Here is a 16,792-nt window from a genome sequence, read left to right on the forward strand (position 1 = left end):
GGGGTGAGGCTGAGAGTCGGGGACTGGCCTAAAGCCCCCAGTGAGCTTCATGGCCAAATGGGGACTAGAACCCAGATCTCCTGAGTCCCAGTCCAGCACTCTCACCACTGCACCACACCGAAGTGCCTCCAGGTAGGGCGAGGCTGCTTCATGTTAGAGGCCCTTCATGGAATGGGTGGGCGAGAGAGAGTGAGAGCTGAGAGTTGCTTTGGCAGGAGATGCTTTGGCAGACCTTTCCTCCTCCGATGGACCCTCCCGCTCTCTCAGTCAGAGATGGAGGCAAAGGGCTCTCTTCCCACCTCTGTGTGAGCAGCACCAGCAGAGCAGATGAATAGCCACAGGGGAATAGTCTACAACGGCCTCCAAGCACAGGGTGGGAGGGGATTTCGGAGCCCTTTGCCTTCGCTGATCTGGGAGCGAGGCCTTGGCTGGAGCCAAAGTTGCCTGTCTTTCATCCCAGGCCCAATTCAAAATAGGGGCCTGGCTAAAAAGCAATCACCGGGCAAGCAGAGGTGGTTTCCAGAGCAGGCCCATTCTTGAGCAGAGGTGTTGATTCCTCCCTAGGGTAAGAGGGCTAAGGGTAAGAGGACACAGACAGGATGGGCTAAGAATCTCCCTCTTGGATCAGGCCCAGGGCGTGGAATAAAGCTTTGGAGCAAGATCAGTGGAGGTCTTTTGGAGAGTCTTGCACTAGCATAGCCTTTCCCAATCTGGTGCCCTCCAGATGTGTTGGATGCAACTCCCAGTATCCTGACTGAGGGATTCTGGGAGTTGTAGTCTAACGGATCTGGAGGGGAAGGCTGCACTAGGGAGTAAGCCTGATGGAGATTAGTGGGAACAGGACCTACTCCTGAGTCAACAGGCCTGGGGTCGTGCTGCAGGAGTCCCATAATACACGAAAGGGAGTGTGCCAGTGGGGCGCAGCAGTTGGTTCACTTGGAACAGGAGCAAGGAAACATGTAGAGCTGTTTCAAGTGAGACCGACAGCAGTGTTAGAACACCTGGGCCAAGCAATGCATACAGAGCTGCAACGCCATCATTCCCGGTGCTCTGTGCTCCACAGGGCCTAGTGCTATGTAGCATTTCCACGCAAAGAACATTATATAGATCCAACGGTTGCTCATGAACAACACGCCGGTTCGAGATGCGCCAGGAAGCCTCCCTTCCCTTCTGATTTCCGTTTTGGTTGCGTGTGGACATGGCGCGCAGCCTGACCCTTGTGCCGTGGGAGCGTGTGTCACAGCCACATGCCCGCGATGCAGGTGCTAGCTTTGCACCGCCCAGCCTCCACTGCCTGCTTCCGCCACATGAGCAGCTCTCTGCTGTGTGTGTTTTGCCCGAATACAGAAGACAGGTCAGGATGATTATTTTCCGTGAATCTGGGACAGCCAGATTCCCTCCATCCTCCCTCAGCAAGGCCGGCTGCCCAGCCAACAGCGTTCATATGGGTTCTTGCTGCCCCTGCTGGGCAAGCACTCATCTGTGATTCATTGCTGGGTTGCTCCAACTGGCTCTTGTTCCTGCATCCAGAGTGGAGCAGACCAGAATGAGGGGTTGCAGTGCTGATTGGGGAGGGGGGGGGAGGCTGTTGGCATGGTAGGGCGGGAATGCGGGCCCACAAGTTTTATCCCTCCAAAAGCAAAAGTTATTCTTTGCAGCATAAATGCACAAGAAAATGTGCCCCAATACAGCTACGCACCGTAAGCTCCGCCTTCACACCCCTGTCAGCCCCCCCCCCCCCCCGTCCTGCCTTCCTAGCTGCTGAAAGTTTCTACCCAAGAGGCAGTGTGGTGCGGGACAGAATTCTCCTCCTCCCAACTTGGGAGAGGTGGACTTGACCATTGAAGGGCAGACTTTAATGCTGTAGGACAGCTTTCCCCAACCTGAGGCCCTCCAGATGTGTTAGCCCAACCCATCTGGAGGGCCCCAGGTTGGGGAAGGCTGCCACAGGAAAACCTGGAGTGATGCAGGCAAAAAGACTAATTCCATGTTAGTCATAATGAAGAAAGGAATTGAAAATAAAATGGCCAAGATCATACTTCCCTCATACAACTCTTTGGTGCGACCACACTTGGAATGCTGTGTACAGTTCTGGTCACCACACTGAATAAAGGATATTGTAGAATGGGAAAAAGTACAGAAAAGGGCATCTAACATGATCAACAGGCTGGAGCAACTCCAACTCCCCTATGAGAAAAGGTTACAACATCTGGGACTGTTTAGCTTAGAAAAAAGGTGAGTGAGGAGAAACATGATAAAGATGTTCAAAATTATGCATCGTGCAGAGAAAGTGGAGAGGGAGACATTTTTCTCCATCTCTGGTAATACTAGAACCCAATGGGGTCATCCCATGAAGCTGATTCAGGACAGATAAAAGGAAATACTTCTTCACACAGCACATAGTTAAACTATGGAATTTGCTACCACAAGATGTGATGATGACTACAATTTGGATGGCTTTTAAAGGGGATTGGACAAATCCCTGGAGGAGGAGGCTATCGATGGCTACTAGTCCTGATGGCTCTGTGCTCCCTCCAGTACCAGAGGCAGTGCGCCTGTGTACACCAGTTGCTGGGGAACCTGGGCGGGAGGGTGCTGTTGCACTCGCGTCCTGCTTGTGGGTTTCTTGTGGGCTCTGTCTGAACAGAATGCTGGACGAGATGGACCTTGGTTTGATCCAGCAGGGCTCTGCTTATGTTCAGGGAGACTGACAGGCCTTTGGTCAGCACCAGGCCCATCAGGCTCAAGACAAGCACTAGCCTCATGGAGCAGCAGGAGCAGCTCTATTCCCCTTCCAATCCGCTTCGTGGGGTGGCTCCTGCTGGGCTCTGGCATTAGGGGAGCAGTGCCTCCCTCTCCACTTCCTCCGCATCTGGCATAATTCTCTGCCCCTCCATCATGTCTCCCAATGGAGGAGGGAAAGCAGGCTGTACAAGGGCAGGGATATCCTGTGGAGTCCCAGCCAACCCAAGAGGGAAGAGGAAGAGTTTCAGCTGCCAGCAGTTCCAAGGTCGGGTGCAGCTGAAGGGCAGAGGGGAGGGTTTTCATATGTTGCTGCGAGTGCCAGGCACTCAGGGCCAGCCTCGCCTGCGCGCTCATGCCATTTCTCTGGCTCAGCAGCCTCTCTTCCTCGCTTGGAGGCCGATCCCCTGGGAGCCTTCCGGACCCTTGCCAGAGTGGATCCTCCTCGATTATTAAACAGCTAGTTGAAACCCGAGCCCAGCAACACTTTTGATTTTCGGCCCCTGCTCTGGCCGCAAACTTCTCGCACGGCTCCAAGCACCTTGGGCTGCTCAAGGGCCAGGTGGCTCTCCTTCGCCATTTCTTCTGTATTTAATTTATTATTATTTTGTTCATTTATTACATTCCTATACTGCTCAGCAGCCAAGGCTGCTGGGTGAGGCAGCTGTGGAATGCCACGCTTCTACAGAGCGGGCTACATCCATCACAGGCAGAGAGGCCCTAGCTTGGCCAGCAGATGCTCGGAGCTGCTTTCCTTCTGCCCATCTGCATCACCTCCCACTGCTGGATTAGACCAGAGGTCCACCTAGCCCAGCACTGGGTCTGGCACACAAGACAGAAGCTGCAGAATATTCTTCCCCCTTGTTAAGAGCCGGCAGTTTTTAGTCCAGTGGTGGAGGCCTTACTTTGAGCACCCCGAATTCCATCACTGGTATCTCCAGTTAAAAGGAGCCGAAGGGCTGGGGTGGGTGAACTCCTCTTAGAGGGCCACTGGGACTCTTGAGCAGACAGTTCTGGGCCACATAGCCCAGGAGTCTGACACAGTGTAAGTCAGCTGCTCGTGTCTGATGTGTGCATGATGCAGAGAGAGCAGCCCCCATTAGGAATGGGGAGAACCGGGGCATGGCTGGTGCTCACTGGGGCTGGCGGGGTGGAAGACAGGGCAGCTGCTCAGTAGTCTACCGAGGTTGCTGGAGGGCAGAAGACAGTGTGTGGAACTCAGCAGCTGCATGCTGGGCGTTGGAGCAAAAGTGCCTGTTCAGGGGATCGCTCTGCCACAAGCGGGACCGGGACCACTGCCCCCTTGCCCCCGCTAGACAGCCGCCTCTGGTCTGAAGGCATACAGGGCTGAAGCTAAGCAGGTTTGGCTCTGGTCAGTGCCTGGACGGGTGTCCTTACTGGGACCTGCATGTGCATGGTTGCCTTGAGTTCCACAGAAGAAAGGTGGAGCATAAATACAGTAACCAGGAGTGGAAGCTATTCCGGCTTAAGAGAATAAGCCGGGATCTCATGCACAGGGATCCATGAGATATTCTGTTTGTAAAACGTGCCCATCATTGCAGAACACTACAGCTTCAACTTGACACTCATTCCTGGCTTTTTAAACCTGTGTCCCTAGGGGCTAAGCAGAAAGAAAACACCTGTCGAAAGGGTGTGAGGGTATCACGGTGCAAGTGATCTACTAAACAGGCTACACAAAGAAAGCAAAGGAGGTAAGGGTATGTGCATGAAAGAGAAGGAACCCTCGCTGAGAAGGGAGGACTATTGATTATAGTTCCCTAGAAAGCATCTTTAGACAGACCATGAAACACACCATAAAGCCCTCCCCCGCGCACGCGCGCGCGCACACGCACACACACACACACACAGCCTGCCCTGAGAACCCCAGACCCACGCTTTGCAAAGGCAGCCACAAAGCACACCCCACCATGACAAAGGGAGCGGATGCCCTCGTTTCTTAAATAAATCTGGGGAAGAAGCTCTCCCTTTCCTATACAGAGGGGCCCATCACTCCGTGGCAGAGCACGTTTTGCATGCAGAAAGCACTGGCTACATCCCTGGAATCCCCAGTTCAAAGGGTCAGGTTGCAGGGGTTGGAAAAGACCCTCCTCTCTCGGCCTGAGTCTCTGGAGAGCTGCTGCCAATCAAAAGAGGGAATACTAAGCTGGATGGACAAATAGTCTTGTCTTGGTATGAGGCAGCAAACAGCCCCCAGAGCACATCAATGTACGATGTCCAGCCATGCCCTAAAACAAGCTTCCCCAAATTTCACGACGACATAGAAACTGCCATGCAGGGTTGGACAAAGGTTCATCTTGTCCAGCCTTCCCCCACCTTGTTGTTGTTCAGTTGCCCTCCATGTGTTGGACTACATCCCCCAGTATCCCCAGCCAGCCATGTTGGATGGGGATGCTGGGAGATGTAGTCCAACACACCTGGAGAGCACCAGGTTGGGGAAGGCTGATCTTGTTCAACTTTGTTTTGCTTCTGGGACGCTCACAAGATAGGTATGAGCATCAGAGCCCTGCTGGATCGGGCCAAGGTCCACCTAGTCCAGCATTCTGTTCACACAGTGGCCAACCAGCTGCCCACAGGAAACCCACGAGCAGGACATGAGTGCCACAGCACCCTTCCACCCATTTTCCCCAGCAACTGGTGTACATAGGCTTAATGCCTCTGGTACTTGGAGGTAGCACGTAGCTATCAGGACTAGTAGCCATTGATAGCCTTCTCCTCCAGGAGGTAAGAGTCTGCCACTGTCGTCCTGTCTATGGAAAGTACAATAGCTCCATTTAGTTGTCATGGATAGGCCTTTAATGAATTTGTGTAAAAAGATTTAAAGCCACCTATGCTAATGCAGTTATGTGTCATGTCGTGTGAAGCACTTTTATTAGCCTCGAACCTACTGCTGATCATTTTCACTACCTGGGAAGCAAAAACCAAACGGCTGGTATTAGGCCAGCATGTGATTTGAGCAGTCATAAGCATGTAGTAGCACTCAGCTCACTCCTGTGTGGCTAAGCAACAGGTGGCTCTTCCCACTGTTAAAGGTGCCACAAGTTTTAATATTGCCATGCCACACGTGGCTATTCCACCTTCTGGTAGGTGGGCTTGAGATCCAGGTGAAACACCAGAAGAGCGAGGTAGGTAGGTTTATCAGAAGTAGCAAAAATGGGTATTAGTTGGCTGGAAAGATGGGACAGGATTTTTAGCTTCTTCTCAAGGTGGGAGGGGATACGAGACCATGCCAATGGGGAATCTCCCAAGAGTTTTTGAAACAGGAGGAAAATCAGTACATTTCTAACTCCTTCCAGCAGGAACCCTAGTGGGTATTTCGATCCAACTACCCAGCCAGCAGCCCCCCCCCCCCCGTTAATCTTAATGTTTCTGAGATGCTCAGGCTTGGATTTTGTCAAGTCTCCAAATGAAGAGGTGCTTCAAAGTTGGCCATCTTCAAGCACTACTTTTCTCTGTGCTTTTGGTGTCCAAAGCTGGCCCCGTGGAAAAAAGATTTTGGATCAAAATGGGATGAGAATGCATCAGTGTGGCTCACTGGCTCCTCTCTCTACGGTTGTAGTCCCTAAACCAAGCACCCCCAGAGGATGTCTTGTGTTTTACAAACACCTCTACTACTGAAATGATTCTCTTATTTAATTTTCTGAGTGGGGTGCTGGATAGATCACGTACACTTAAACCTAATGTGAGCGTTTACCTGGACAACAAAGCATTCTTGTATTGAACCTCCTAAGCTCTCTGATGGAGGTATTGCTGAGCAGCTGAAAAGCTGTGTGAATTAGGAGTGGTGACTCACAGTAGCAAGAAGCCCAATTGTGAAGAAGGCTTGTTGCATTGCACATGGCGGCACAGACAATGGGCAGCGCTGTTCCTAGAGAGCTGAGCAAGGGCTGGGCTTGGGGTGGCCAAGAGCCTGAGTGGCTGACATGAATATCAAATCAGAAGAGACCCCCACTTGCTGCCTCCTCCTGCCCTCCCATTCAACAGCTCATTGTCCATGGCACCAGGACTTGGTCTCTCAAAGCAAAGGATTAGTTCCGTCCGGGAGCCGAGGTGCTCAGCATCTTAATGACTGCAGCCAAATTAAGTTTCAAGCAGAGATGAGAAGAGGGAAGAGCCTTAGCCAGTTTAGTAATGATGCTACTCTTATTCTCCGTAAAACACATTCACAGATGGGGGGGCGGGGGAGAGGAGCTACCAACTCCCGCCTCCTGTGTTAGGTCCCCATACTACAGCACAGGGGTTGCAGTAAGATGCAAGAGAGGAGAAAAAGTTTTAAATGGGAAGTAAAAGAACTGATGGGTGAGTAGTAACAAAGCTGGGACAGCTCAAGAGCCCCTCTTGTGCCCAGCCCCACTGACCTCTTTCTTTCTGAAGCCAGGTTTATTAGAAGCACGGACAGCCCAGGCATTGCCTGCCTCTACTAGTAACACAACACGACATGGCCACTGTCTGATCTTCCCCTGCAACCCTTTTGAGCATGTAATGAACGGTGCCTGACAGGGAGGTAGATGGGAACGAGGTACAATCCACCGAGAAGTTCTCTTACACAAGACGCCTTGAAACGAACAGGAACTGCGCAACACGAATAGGTGACTTGTGTCCTGCGGGATAGCATTTGGGTTGAGTGCAGTCATTCATTTCAACTCATTCCCAGAATCAGAACCAACCTGCTTGTTCATCTCCAAATAAATACACTGACCACACATTTAGTTGTTAAAAAAAAAACACCCGCATTTTTATTTCACAAAATTGAGTGGCTGTGCTGCAGGAACAAATGTCTCTCTCCCCCTCCCCCCCCCCCCAATACAGGACAAGATTGGAGAAAAAACCACAAATATCCCACCTCTTCTTTTTCATGTGTACAGAAACCCAATCGTGTTAACAATTCAAGGGTATGCTGCAGGACACAGTTAACAGAGTAAAAAAAGGCAAGTTCTCTATTTAGAACCCTGACATTTGAAGTGGATCTTGCTAAAAACAACCTGAGGTTATTAGTCTAAAAGGACCATGTTCAGAATCTCAATTCCATGCTGCTCCGAAGACAATGGGGATGGGACGGGAGGGAAGTGGGAGAGTTTCCTTTCTGAGTGTGTCTTCTGGGGAGGGGTGGGAGGGGGGAAGGCAGAGACAGACCATTCGTAAGGCATGGGGCTCCCCATTCACCCCTGGCCCAAGAATGAGCTGATGAAATATATTGTGCCCTTGGTGCCTTCAGCGACAGGGCTACGTTTGAGTGGAAACCTGGTGGGACAGAACAAAACTATTGCCCTCATCTCTAGATTGCCTGAGCATCTGATTTTTGCAATCCTTGCATCTGGAGCGCAAAGGCAGCCCAGAGAGGGGTCCTGTGGGAGAAGGTGGTGCAGTTTTCAGGGCAACCTTTGCTCTTGCAAAGATTGAGGCAAATAACTACTACAGACAACCCTTCTTCGTATACAGGCATATTAAGAAGGACCTGTTTCCCCCCATATGTGAGCAAATGAGGGGTGATGCAGTGAAGTTGCACACTGGATCTCCCCCCCCCCCATCCATTTCTAGAAAGGGCTGGGAAGTCACTAGGGCGGCCCCAACCAAAGTTGAAGTCACGCATTTATATGAGAACTCCTTTGCAAGCTGAACGGAGGGAAGACAGACTGGCAACTGGATGCCGAGGGAACGCTGAAGACCTGGGCGAGGAGCAGGGGTGCAGTGATCCAGGACCTGGTCTGTACTAGTCGTAAATGGATGGCTCTCCTCACCCCCCCCGCCCCACAGTATCCAAGCGCAAGTGTTATCCCTGCCAGAGTCCAGTGAATAGCTGGAATGTGTCAAAGACAGGCATGCTGGGATTGTGGGGCGCAGGGAGAAGTGTGTGTGAGCGAGTAAGGAAGACAGGAGTGTTGTTTCCCAATTCCCATCCAGACTGTTACAGAAAGGAAACAAGCACTCGGTTTGCTGGACCTGCTCCCCACGCAGCTGTTTGCAAGAGGTAGTTCTAATAGCTGCACACCCAGCCATTCCGACAAGATCCCATAACCTAGCACTTAGCACTGCTGTCTACAGCGAAAGGAACAACACAATATACGCTCCAAGAAAGGAGAGAAAAGGAAGTGGGTTTTATTTCTTCTGCGGCTACTGTAGTGACCTATTTAGAAAACAGGGATGGGGGAAGGAAGATAATGTGGTGCACCAACCACCCCTCCCACTGAAAAGGCTGGAGCAGGAAACACTCACACCGCTGCAGCGGGCTTCTGCCAATTGATTCAGCTCCTGGCTCTTGTCAGGCGAGATCAATATTTCCTTTTAATAAGTTTGCAAAGCAACCCTAGGGCTCCACAAGCCTCCTGAATAATTGCCCACCTGCAGCAACTCTGGTCCGCATTAACCAGGATGCTTGGGCCAGGGTGGTGCTGAAGTCTTCCTTTGCCCCCCGCCCTTCTACTCTCGTGACCAAGTTGTAGTATCTTGGTGCTGAGCCTCACAGACTGAAGGGATCCAACCAACCCTAATCAGCTCCCAGTTATGCCAAATCTACCATGTGGGGAAACAGAAAGAAGCCAGAGACTGAAAGCGCAAAGCACCAAGATGAGGCAGTGCCAGCTCTGGTGTGGTCCTGGCAGGAAAGCGAGACACAAACTGTTGCTGCTGCACCTGGCTCCAAACTACATGGGCTGCAAGTCTGGGTGTGCACCAAGGGGAACAGAGGCCAGGAGAGGAAGGAGCAGGAAACTGAGGAGCGATGTTTTTGGTTGCCACTGTCACAGCTTGTGAAGTTCCTTGTTGCTGGACCACTCAGGGAGCTGTGGAAGCTGCTGGTGCTCCGGCAGGAGGCGGAGTTGCCCCATCCACTGGAGGGGGCGCCTGCTGGGGTGGTGGCGGATCTGCAAAGGAACATATTAAATACAGAATTAGAACAGGCAGCTTGAAACTTACTGTGTATTCCTGTCCTACGATGAGTCCCAAGGGCCATCTTTTCAGCTGGGATGACGCCACCACTAGCCCAGCTGGAATGTGGGGCAAATTTTCTGGCTGAGAGGCCCCCGCCACTCTCCCAGTCCAGAACTGGGACAGCAGGAAAACTCTGTACCTCTTTTGCTGAACTTTATCAACACGAATGTTTGATCAACGGACAAAGCTGTCCAACTTAATGATAAATCGTGGAGGCAAGCAAGGAACATCCTGCAGGGCCCCACCCACCTCTCCTACACAGGCATGCGAGTGAAGACAAGCCACAACATCCATCACTGGGAGGGCAAGTGGCTCTTGGACATACAGAAGAAAAGGAATTTACAGGAACTAGAAATTCCTCTCTGCCAGGTGTCCAGAGGGCAGTCTTTACATTCTGGATATACAAAACCAGCTGCATCCTCAAGACTGCTCCTTGGACAATTAGGGGGATCCTCTGCCCAAAGACTGCATTGGCCAAGGACATTGTTTATTATTGTATTGTAAACTGTATTGTTATCCTTCTTTTCAGAAAATTACTGTCTCCCAAAGCACTTTACATCAATACAAAGAGAGAGGCCTGCCATCAGGCTTACAGACTAACATGGCAAGACACACGAGGGAAGGTGAGCAGAGAGAGATCAGTTGGACCAAGAGAGCCCCTCCATCTGCAAACTGAAGTGGTACAAGCCCAGCACATGTTGACCACTTCAGTGAAAATCAGGACTCGGTGAACTGGTTATTGGACCTTTTGTATATTGTCCTGTAAGCGAGGCTTAGCTTCAGTCTTATCTGGAGTTTAAAGCAGCTAGTGAGGGCTTCCCACTCATTAAAAGATGGGCTGTAAAGCTACCCTCTCTTCTGGCTACTCTTCACTCAAAGTAACTCCTACTCTAGCCCAGCCTCCCCCAGCCTGGTGCCCTCCATGTGTTGGACTACATCTCCCATCACCCTCCAGCCATCATGGCCATTGGCTGGGCTAGTCTACTAGTTACAGCAGATCTGGTTGCTGATACATGTTTGGCCCTTGAGGCAAGAAGTCTACCTATGCTTAGAAGCCACTAAGGACAAGCAAAACGTTCTTATGGATGTGATCTTTCAAGGCTCTGAGGTTTTCTTCAGCAAAAGCAAACCAACAAACCAAAACTACACTCATTTCTGTGTGTGTCCTGCTTTTTGTAGGGAGATCAAAAAGCTAGAAAGCTGAGAAACAAAATAAAAAGTGTAAAGAAGCCAGCAGGAAAGAGACTCTGGAAAGCTCTAAACAAGAATGCTTTATATCCAAAAGACAGGGCCAATCCGGGGGGGCAGGGGAGACATCCTCACCTAGTAAAGTCAGAAGACCAGGAGACTGCATTACCCAGATGTACAGGCTGCCCTCTGAACAGGGCAGCCTGTACATCTGGGAGAGAAAGAGGCTTTTAAAGTAAAAGCATGTTCTTTTACAAATCAAATTCACAAAAGGCGAAAGAGGAAGTGTCTCAAGCCACCACATGCTAGGAGGACTTTTGAAAAGGATGCCTCCTACTGGTCAGGGAGGGATTGCTGGATGTTTTAAAAAGGAAGGCCTCATAACTTAAAGGAAGGCTGTGCATTTCCAAGATCAGACAGGCACAATGGCTCTCTGAACTGGAGAGGGACCTGCAGTAAGGAAACCCATGTGGGCTCTTCCACTTACACAACCCATTTGGAGAAGCCAGGGGTCCCCGGGGTCCCATGATATTTCCTGCCATTGGTGCTGCACTAGATGGGGGAGCGCTGCTGCTGCTGCTGCTGCTGGAGAGAGTGCTGGCTGCTCCAGCTGGCATTATCCGGCCTGGTGCGGACTGCCCGGGCATCACGGAGCCTGGACCAAGGATCTGACCTGTGGGAGGGAAAGATGGTGATTACTGGGTGGAAGGCTGTAATGCAGAGCCAGCTGGGGGATTATGGGAGTTGCAGTCCGTCACATCTGGAGGGCACCAGGCTGGGGAAGGCTGCTGTAATGGAACAGCCTTGGGAATCTATATAAGTTCTAGGCAACAAAACTGCATTCACTAGAGTCCTTGAAGGGGGCTGCAAAGTAGAGTGGAAAGGAAGAAAAACTCAAGGAACAAAAAACGAATACACCAGCTACCTCAAACGTGACACCCACATTGTGCAACTGTACACAATCCAGTTCTAGCTAAGCATCTTCTGCAGCGGCTGGGCTCCTCCAGCACTGAAAACACAATCGGGGTGTCTCTACACACACTTACCGACAGTCAACAAAAGCCCTCTCAGAAGGACTGGTTGGGCTTCCTCAGTAATTCCCACCTGCTCGCACCACTCCCCCGAGGATCCACAGTCACGCCTTGTGCTCATATTCCGTGGTTGAGACTGGGTAGGTAACACCGTCACCCAGCTGTAGATGGATGAGAAACACCAACTGCACAAGTGCTCAGAAAATAGGGACCTGTTGGTGCTGCAGCTGCAGCAAATACCTTCTTCTCATGAGAGAGGGGAAAGTTTCCATGCAAAAGGAAGAGAGGCGCTCTAGGTATTGTGCTGAAGGAAGACCTGAGTTCATGTCAGAGCTGCTTTGTTTGTCTGAGATTATTAATATAGCATCATCAATGTACACGTCAGAGAACATCAGCGAAAACGTTCTAGGGCCCAGACACCTTGCAATGCAAAGGGAAGACAAAGAAGAGGGAGAGGGGGCACACCTGGAGAACGAGGTACCAATGTGTGCAAATGCACTTGTCAGGCGCTTCAGCTTTGCCGCAGTGGCAGGGCCGAAGTCAAAGACAGGTATGGTCAAGTACCTGCTGAGGGCCCACGCCCCAGGAGGGGCCCACTGACAAGAGCCTCCTGGAGTCGGTCCTCCTCTTCACCATGGCAGCCTGCTTGTTCACCTGCCTCTTGTCTGGGCCAGACAACACCGGTGGGGGCGAGGAGCCGCAGATGCTGTGGCCTGCTTGCTCCCTGGCGCTCTGCCTGCCAAGCAAGCAAGTGGAAGCAATGACGAGAAAGAGGAGGAAGAGAAACAGCAGCTGGTGACAGTGGCTGTGAGAAAGTAGACTCACAGAGGGAGGGGGCCCATGGAGGGTGTCCTGCCCAAGGACCCTCAAAAACCTGGAGCCGGCACTGCTCAGTGGGGAATGACAACTAAGGGGCAGGGAGCTAGCCTTCACAAAAGAATCAGGTTTTGAAGTAGGTAAGTGGCAACGCTGGGAAGTTTGGGGGAGAGTTCCAGGCATAAGGGGCAGCAAGGGGGAATGGCTGGAGTTATTATCTAAGAGCCACTAACCTCCACCAGGTAATTGTGGGAATGGTTTAAAACTATTGCTCATGAATAATCACACCATGTGCTGTTCAGGTACAGCCTGAAGTGGCATTTTACTTATGGCAACAATTGCCCAGTGAGGAGATTCTGATGAAACCACTGTGTGAGAGGCAGGTCCACAGCCCAATTATTTTTAATTTCACATGGGCTGCAGGTATTTATAAATGTAAGCTAGGATTCCTCGGAAAGGGGGCCCTTAGCCTGGCTATCCCCAGGTAATTAAGACTGAGGCAAGGGGAAGAACAAGACGTTGAACTTCTTCACCATCACACCCGCTGAGCACTTTGGTCTCTTCTAGCCAAGGATGCCTATTATAAATGCATTAAGGCCGTGGTGGGATCTGAAGCCAAGGAAATTCCTTGCTAAGCTGATGAGGTGAGTGCTGCGTGCCAAGTTATCGACTGCCAATCCTAACACCCACTTATGGCCTGTTACTTTGACAGTTTTATTAGTATCTTGTTAGCATCGAGCACTTTTTGCTTTCCTCATTAAAACACCAAGCCTATCTAGAGACATAAAAGCCGGAAGCTTGGGAGAAAGCTCCCATACCTCATATGTGCAACAGCACAAGTTCCCCAGCAGCTGAATTTTCCTCACTACGAATTAGGCAGGGCCCCCCCAGAACCCCAGGTGAACTGAACAGATCCCAAGGACTGAATGTCCCCTTTAGGTAGGAGTGCTCACAGCTGAGTGTGAAGAGCCCATAAACTAGTTTGGGGGTGGAGGCATGAAGACTCACAGCTGAAATGAGCAAATGGGATTAAGAAGGTCCAGCTGGGCTCCTAACTTTCCTCTATCTAAGACAAGCTTCCCCAACCTGGTACTGTCGAGAAGTGTTGGACTGCAATTCCCATCATCTCCAGCCAGCATGGCCATATTTTATCAGTCCAACTACTCCTTGCCCAGCACTCTAGACAGCTTGCCACATATCCCACCAAAGAGAAACCCAAATTCTTAGTTATGAACATACTTCATATAATTTGTTCCATTTTGTTCTGTGCCAAGGACTGGGGTGGTGATGGTGGGTAAGAGGAGAAGCAGAAGGGGGCATCATTCTCCTGAGAACAGGAGAAAGGGCAGAGAAAGGCGTCAGTTACTAAAGGCCTGCTTCTCTGTTGATCGACTGGAGAAGTTTTTATTTTGAAGGCATCCTTTTGATTAGGCATTTGCAATCATATTAACACACCCAACTGGCTGACTTTTGGTATTTAACAAAAGTGAGATAAATCTTAAGGAGGTTTTATTGTTAGGGAAAGTTGCCTCCTACAAGCTCCACCAACCTTTTTCTCTAAAGCAGTGGCCTTTCATCTGCCTAGCCCTCAAACTTTCTGAAGTAGAGACAGATCTTCCCCTCACTGAGGAGCTCCAAATCCTAGCAGCCCACTCCACTCAAGGGAGTAGGCTGGTTTCCCAGGAGCCTTTGTCAATTCAGTTTTCTTCCTGCTACCGTTAATGGAATTGGAATTCTGCTATGCTATGCCTATATAGACACACATACACCCACACCCACCCTTCTCCATAGTAGGGTTCAGCAACTGGAATTTTTAGCTGTGCAGACTATTTGAGTCTTGAGGCAGCCAAAGATATAAGCAAAACTATGGCATTAGTGCAGCAAGGCAGACTGAAGATCTCTACCCACAGACTGGGCAAAGTTTCGCCGAAGGATTTCCCAACCAGCGATGAGACGGATTGCGAAGCCCATCCACGCACACGTGGAGCACACAGCCTCCCGCCGGTGCTCTTCAGTGCACAGCTATGACATTTCTGTCATTTGCTTAAGGAGCAGCAGCAGCAGCTGACCAGAAACTCAGTGAAGAGCAGAGACTCACCTAAGCAAAAACGGCTTCCACTCTGATGAATGTGGCAAGCGTTTCCTCCTCTAACAGAGACCCAGGGAGCGCCCCCCCCGCCCCCCCGGCTTTTGCTACTGAATCACTGATGCCCTCAACATTCCAGACTATCCGACTGGGTGAACACAGGGCACGTCACCCTGTGCCACAGCAGAAACTTCCCGTGAAACCTTTTCCATCAAGTTCAGTGGGAATTACCCAGGTTAGCTCACTCCCCTCCCCGTGTCAGGAGAGCAGACAGCAAATGCAGTGAAGTGTCACCCTCCGTCGGCACGCATAGGGTAAATTAACTGATGCTGGCATCTGCCTGCCTGTCTTGCTCCAGCTCGTTCTCATGAGAGCTGAGTTAAAGTCACAAGGCCAGATCGGGGCTGGCAGCAAGAGGACACACCAACCCATGGGGTTTCCAGCCTGATGCAGGCACAGCACCCCATCAGAATTCAAGCCAGCCAGGTCAAAATGTGAAGAAATTAGGCAAGGCCAGGGGTTAATAGGGTGGTCCAGTTACAAGTCCAATACACAGGAGATGCCACACCCTACGTGAGACCTGCTTGATCTCAAAAAGACCTGAGTGGAGACTATAACCCTAGGTGTAAGTAGAGATCAGAGGCTGTATTGCCTCTGAATTCGCCCCTGTGAAATTTCAGTTGCCAGCTCAAGGAGGAAGGCTCCAACAGAAGGGAGTCCCTGCATCTTTCCTGCAGAGCAGACTGTGATCTGGTTCGCATGTAATGGTGGCAAATCATGGGTTAATGAACCCATGATTTGCTGTGGCGCATGCTGCTGTCTCTTTAAATATCCAACCTCCAAATGGAGGTTGCTCTGTGATGTCCAAACCCAGACACTACGGGTTAATCGTGGGTTAAACAACCTCTCTCCAGTCCTCTTCCCACCAGAGAATGAGCAGTACAAATTGCGCCTTAGATTCAACTGAGGCAACTTCCTTCCTTTCATTCAAGAGGCACCTTTTGTGAAGGCTTTAGATGCAGGACGTCACGTATTAGGACAGGAGGCCTGACCATAATATGGCCTGACCATATAAAATGAGCTAAAATGAGGGTATGGCCTGAATTGTGGTAACTCAGGTTATTGGCAGGCACCTTGGCTTGGTTCCTGACAGCAGCCCCAGGGAAACATCTGGGTAATTTATCGCTCCAGGAGAATGGGGGGAGCGCAACTGTCCTGGCTGTTACACAAAACTCAGGCCATGCTGGTCTATGGCTTTCTGACTCCCAACTGCTGTTCCAGGCAAACCCCAAAATGCTTCAGTCCATGATTTCAGTTTGTCTTCAGCATCCTGGCTGTTTATCCCCACCCCAAGGAGCTGTAAATGTTTCAGGTCTGGATTACACAATTTCTCTTCTCAAGAACTTCTAAGGGCATCCATTGGGGCCCAGCTCTCCCTCTGCTAAACTGACAGATTCGTTCCAGGTAATTTAGCATTGGACACACATAATCTGCATTAACCTGGCAGGTGCCAGAATACTGATTGTACTATACACTTGATTCAGAAATTGTTACCTCCAAATACAAAAAAAACCTAGAGTCAATTATTTAAAATTATTTATACAGAGACTTTGAAGTCCTAATAATTACTTAGGCTTCCTTTTCTAGGAGTATTAACTTTTCTACCAGGACATTTTCAAAGTGATTGCTCCAACCACAGGGGCCAGAAACTTCTCTCAGCCTCACATGTGAAGTATGGGAAAACAATACTGACTGACCTTACAGGTGTTTTAAGAATTACTCGGTGCCTGTGAAGTGCTTTGAATTCTCTGAAAGTGCTATTTAAGGGCATTATTCTACCCTCTCCCTCCCCAGGAGAAAGGGAGTAAGCAAAAAGCTTGGGATGCACTACCCTGCCCCAAACCTGAGCTGGGAAAAGCTGAGCTGTATTTCACTGGCGACTGTGTCCATTTTCTGCCTGCCAATTTCCAAACCTACATGGCAG

At 50.5% G+C, this 16,792-nt stretch overlaps 1 protein-coding gene across 3 annotated transcripts in view; it reads right to left on the minus strand.

The window, feature by feature from the left end:
* Positions 1-7,467: 7,467 nt before the first annotated feature.
* SMARCC1 (SWI/SNF related BAF chromatin remodeling complex subunit C1) overlaps positions 7,468-16,792 on the minus strand; it is a 124,797-nt gene continuing 115,472 nt past the window's right edge. For 2 of the 3 annotated variants that reach the window (XM_084859603.1, XM_084859606.1), the window contains exons 27-28: positions 11,363-11,548; positions 7,469-9,620 (exon numbers count right to left, since the gene is read on the minus strand). In XM_084859603.1, the coding sequence (XP_084715729.1) occupies positions 9,532-9,620; positions 11,363-11,548 (275 nt within the window). In that variant the 3' untranslated portion in view covers positions 7,469-9,531. Of the gene's footprint in view, positions 9,621-11,362; positions 11,549-16,792 lie in introns of all 3 variants that reach the window. The other variant, XM_084859605.1, reaches the window with a different exon arrangement.

The sequence above is a fragment of the Heloderma suspectum genome, chromosome 5 (genome assembly GCF_057233095.1).
Source record: "Heloderma suspectum isolate Gila_16-S chromosome 5, 16-S_ref, whole genome shotgun sequence".
NCBI classification, from domain to species: Eukaryota; Metazoa; Chordata; class Lepidosauria; order Squamata; family Helodermatidae; genus Heloderma; species Heloderma suspectum.